The sequence below is a fragment of the Cryptomeria japonica genome, chromosome 11 (genome assembly GCF_030272615.1).
Source record: "Cryptomeria japonica chromosome 11, Sugi_1.0, whole genome shotgun sequence".
NCBI classification, from domain to species: domain Eukaryota; kingdom Viridiplantae; phylum Streptophyta; class Pinopsida; order Cupressales; family Cupressaceae; genus Cryptomeria; species Cryptomeria japonica.
The window spans coordinates 546,714,435-546,719,747 of NC_081415.1; the positions used below are offsets into that span (position 1 = coordinate 546,714,435).

Below are 5,313 nucleotides of genomic sequence, written 5' to 3' on the forward strand. Positions count from 1 at the left end.
AAGGAATGTCAATTGGGAAAGCAAGTTAGAAGTTATTTTAAGAGCATACATGATAAATCTAATGATGTACTTTATTAGATTCACACTAACTTATGTGGTCCAACAAGGACTAGAAGCTTTCAAGGTGATAGTAATTTTATGTTGATTATTGATGACTATTCTAGAAAGATGTGCGTGACTTTTCTAAGGGAAAAGTCTGAAGCTTTTGAGAAATTCAAGAACTTTAAAGCAAAGGTTGAAATAGAAACTAGATTGAAAATCAAATGTCTAAGATCAGATCATGGTGGTGAGTTCACTTCTCATGAATTTAACAGTTATTGTGAGACAAATGGAATAAGGAGACAGTTATATGCACCTAGGACTCCTCAGCAGAATGGAGTAGTGGAAAGAAAGAACATAACCATTTTGGATGTAGAAACATATCTACTCGAGAGAAGAAGTGAGTACAATAGTCTACACATTCAACAGAGTTCACATCAAAGGTGAAATAGGTAAGACCCCTTGTGAATTATGGTTTGGACATACACCTACTATTAAATATTTCAAAATTTTGGGAAGTAAAATTCTATATCAAAAGAGATGATTCAATTGGAAAGTTTGATCCTAGATGTGATGAAGGGATATTTCTTGGTTATTCAATTCAAAGAAAAGAAAATAGACGTTATAACAAAAGATTGCAAAAAATTGTGGAAAGTCCTAATGTGAAAGTGGATGAGCAGTAAAAAAACATTTTATATCATATGACAGGGAACCGACAATGGAAATGATCATAACTAAACTGGCAATGCCTCAACCGGTACAAGAAACTGAGACAGTTACATCGGTACAATCAAAAAATTCAATTGTGACTGATGATCAGAACAGTGAACCTGAAGTTCAGAAGACACCAAGGTATGTAAGATTAAATCATTCTGAAGATAAAATTATTGGAGATAGGAACAAGGGAGTTATGACAAGAAGAAAACTGGCAAATGAAGAGGTATGTCTCATTTCTCAAATTGAACCAGCAATTGTTATTGAAGCTTGTAAGGATAAACATTGTTTAAAGGCTATGGAGGATGAATTAGATCAGATAGAGAAAAATGAGACTTGGTCTTTAGTTCCTCGACCTAAAAACAAGAATGTTACTAGAACTAAATGGGTTTTTAGGAATAAACTGAATGAGAATGGTCAAGTTGTAAGAAAGGCTAGATTGGTTTGTAAAGGATATTCTCAAATGGAAGGAATTGATTATGGTGAGAAATTTGCACCTGTAGCTAGAATTGAAGTTGTTAGACTATTTCTTGCTTATGTAGCTTATAAGAACTATAAGGTTTATCAAATGGATATTAAATATGCATTTTTGAATGGTGAACTTGAAGAAGTATACAATGAGCAACCTGATGGATTTTCACTAACAGATGATAAAGATATGGTTTGCAGATTGAAGAAAGATTTATATGGATTGAAACAAGATCCTAGAGGTTGGTATGCAAGGTTGGATAAATATATTTTGAAGCTTTGTTTTACTAAAGGCAGTGCTGATAGTAATTTATATTATAAGATCACTGATAATGATATTCTAATTATTGAAGTATTTGTTGATGATATCATTTTTGGAGGAGAAGATAAATTCTGCATTGAATTTGCTAACAATATGAAGAATGAATTTGAAATGTCCATGATTGGTGAGATGAGATTTTTCTTAGGTTTACAGATTACTCAAACTGACAAAGGTGTTTTTATCTATCAAACTAAGTATTTGAGGGAATTGTTGAAGAAGTTTGGTATGGATAATTCCAAACTGACAAGTACTCCTTTGGTGACAAGTGAGAAATTATCTATCAAGGATACTTCTACACCAGTAAATCGGACAAGGTATAAGTCTATGATTTGTGGTCTGTTATATCTAACTCAGACTAGACCGGATATTATGAATGCAGTAAGTATTGTTTCAAGATATCAAAGTAATCCTAAAGAAAATCATGAATGTGCAGTAAAGAGGATATTCTGGTATTTTCAAGGAACAACATAATATGGTTTATGGTATTCTAAAAATGATGATTTCACTTTATGTGCATACACTGACTCAGATTGGATAGGAGATACTAATGACAGGAAGATAACTTCTGGTGAAGTTTTCTTTCTTGGAAAGAAATTGGTTTCATGGATCAGCAAAAAAAAGTCATGCATTTCTTTATCTACTGCATAAGCTGAGTATGTTGCTTCAACAACTAATTGCACTCAAGCATTGTGGATGAAGAAAATGTTGAAGGATATCAAGGTAAATTGTAGTGAATCGGTAGTTATCTTCTATGATAATTCTCTAGCTACTGACATGTCTAAGAATCTGGTATTTCACTCTAAGACTAAGCATATATCAATGAAGTATAACTTTCCGAAGGACAAGGTAGAAGCAAAGGAAGTCAAATTGGTTTATGTGAACACTAAAGAATAGATTGCATATATATTCACAAAACCATTGTCTAAGGAATCATTTGAGTATTTGATAGATAGGTTAGGGGTTTCTTCCCCTCTGATAGAGACTTGATTGATGCACTTTGTCATTAGTTTGTCATGCATTATCAGAGATATTATTCATTTTGTCACTGATGAGTGGTGCTATTACTTAGGGGGAGTAGTCAGCTTTGAGATTCGGAGGTTTATATTCTTGCTTTGATATTCTTGTTAGATTTATGGCATTGATGTCAAAGGGGGAGAGAGATAGTGATGTAAAAAAAAATAACCTTACAGAGATATCAATCATAGGGGGAGAGTTATTGATATTCAGGAGATTGTTGGTTGTCTTCCACAGGGGGAGACTTGTTTGGCATTTCTTGGTACTTAGATTTTTTTCACATCTAGTGTTTCCATCAATGCCAAACAGGGAGATTGTTGGCATTATGGATGAATTGATTATGTGTTGCATTGATGTTTTGTCATTGATGTGAACACTAGATATTATGGTTGGTTACCGGAAGACAGGTTTTGGTTACCGATACAAGATCTAGTGTTACTAGCAGAAGAGACAATCTATTGGACACTTTCATCATGTTTGGATCTATGGAATGTGATTGGTTACATGTGGTACATGCTTTTGGAGAATATCTTGGTCAGTTGGTATTGACTTGGTAATCAGATTCTATCATACAGTTTGGTAAACCCTTACCGGTATTGGTTTAAGGCTCTACCTGAAGAGCTTTCACTGAGGAATCTTGACAGGATCCATAATTGGTGTTGGTGTAACTTCTAGATGGATTTCAGGATGCTAAAGATGTTCTTTGATCGTGCTTCAACTGCTTGAAGACATTTCTTTGGTGTGGTGGACCCACAATAGGTCTAGTGCCTATTTAGGTTATGAACCGGTATCATGATAACGTGTACTCTACACGTTACTGGGATGTTTTGAGATGATCTATGGATTAGTTATTGCTGTTTTGGTCTTAAGACGACATGGAATATCATTGTAATATGGATTTATATAATGATCTTATTGTAATATCTTTTAGGTGGCCGACCTAATTGGTTTAGGCCTTAGGGTTTGTATAAAATGATGTAAGATCTCATTGTAAATCATGGTATGGGAATGGAATGAGTGTTTGTGGTCTTGGAATGCAATATCATATGTGAAGGAGATTTGGTCAATCATAGGTGATCAAATTTGGATTAAGGAAGAGGTCAAAGGCCTTCGATATTGAGCTTAACCAGAACTATAATCAGGCATGGTAGATGCTATTTCTAGCAGTTCTTTATTCTGGATTGTTGTCCATTTATCTTGAGATGGTTGTAGCCTCTTTGTAGTCAATGAAACTCTTTTATAATGAGCAGTATGCTCTAGGTAGTGTGCCTTCCTCCATGTGCAGACCCCTCATTGTATCACATGTTTTCTGCAGAAGTATCATCTAACTGTGGGTAGGCTTCCCACCATGGTTTTTCCCTTTCTGGTTTTTCCACATATAAATCATGGTGTTATGTGGTATGGTTGATTTGCATTGATTGTCTATTTAATTGTTAAGTTGTATTGTTTACCGATATCTATTCCTACCAGCATATATATATGCTTTACTAGTACTTGATCTGTTTAAAGGTTATTACTTGTGGATTAAAAGTGATAATCTGGTAACAACTGATTCACCCCCCCCCCCCCCCCCCCCTCTTAGTTGTTCACTGGTTATCCTAACAGGGTCTCCATCATTCCATTATAATTTTGGCTCGCATTCTCATTTGTAATCTCCAAAATATTGCTTGAATCCCCATAAATATCCTTAAGAATTTCTTGGGAATCCTCTGGGTCGGGACTCTTTGTTGAATCTTGGCTAGATAGGTTATTACCTTTAGTGACTAGAGGCACCAAAGGAACCCCAATTTCCACTTTCAAGTTAACATCCTTGATCAGTACAATGGAACCCTAACTTGGGATGTCTCCAAGACAATCTCACCATCTTCCCTTTCATTGGAAACGGTTTATGGGATTTTGGATGTTGGCTCCTGGATTCCCAAATCATTCTAAATACCTAAGACATCCTTCTTTTTAGGGGGAATCAAAGAGTCCTCTTTTCTCTTTCTATCTTTTTCTCCATTTTGGATATCTTTTATCTCAATACCATCCCCACCGGGCTTTATTTTACAAGTTTTCTTAGGTTTGCAATGGGATTTCTCTTTCTCCTTGCTAGCATTTAGCGGATATCTCTTTTCCCAATGCCCTCCTCTTCTACAATTAAAACATGCAAAAGGGATAGATTCAAATTCAATAGCTTGAGTCCAAGAGCCCAACTTCAATTGTATTTCAATAGAGGATGGTAAGTCGGCGTTCTGGGAGATACCCACATAGATTCTAGCAAACAAAAACCTTTTCCTAGCCATCGCCATTGGATCTATTGACAAGAGCTCTCCAAATGAGTTAGCCAAGCCTCTAAAAACATCTTCATTCCAATATTCCATTGGAAGGCTCAGAAGCCTGGCCCAAACTAGGACATTTTCAAAAATGGAATCCAAGAGGTCCAAGTTTGTGGTCCATTTCTTAAGAGACAAGGAGGACTTGCCAATAACCCAGGGACCACCACTCCTCACAACCATAATATCCTCCATACAGGAAAACTCAAAAGCAAAGTAATCCTTAGAGAGTGCCAAAACAAGAACCTAGCCATTGGTTCTCCACTTCCTTTTGACAAAGTCCCTAACAACATCAATGTTTGGCCTAGGACCCATAAATTTTCCAACCAACATTCTTTCCATGAGATAAATATTGTGATCTCTTACCAAATCAAGGACAAAAAATAACAAACTTACCCTTCGCTGGATCAAAGACGATATTGACTAGAGGTAACATAGATT

At 35.7% G+C, this 5,313-nt stretch overlaps 1 protein-coding gene across 1 annotated transcript; it reads right to left on the bottom strand.

Moving 5' to 3' along the window:
- Positions 1-4,485: 4,485 nt before the first annotated feature.
- Positions 4,486-5,067, bottom strand: LOC131051512 (uncharacterized). The gene has a single exon (XM_057986076.1). The coding sequence runs from the start codon at positions 5,065-5,067 to the stop codon at positions 4,486-4,488; it is 582 nt and encodes a 193-aa protein (XP_057842059.1).
- Positions 5,068-5,313: the final 246 nt, after the last annotated feature.

Excerpts from the sequence above, each read along its gene's own strand:
- LOC131051512 (XM_057986076.1), bottom strand. The coding sequence starts at position 5,067 with ATGGAGGATATTATGGTTGTGAGGAGTGGTGGTCCCTGGGTTATTGGC.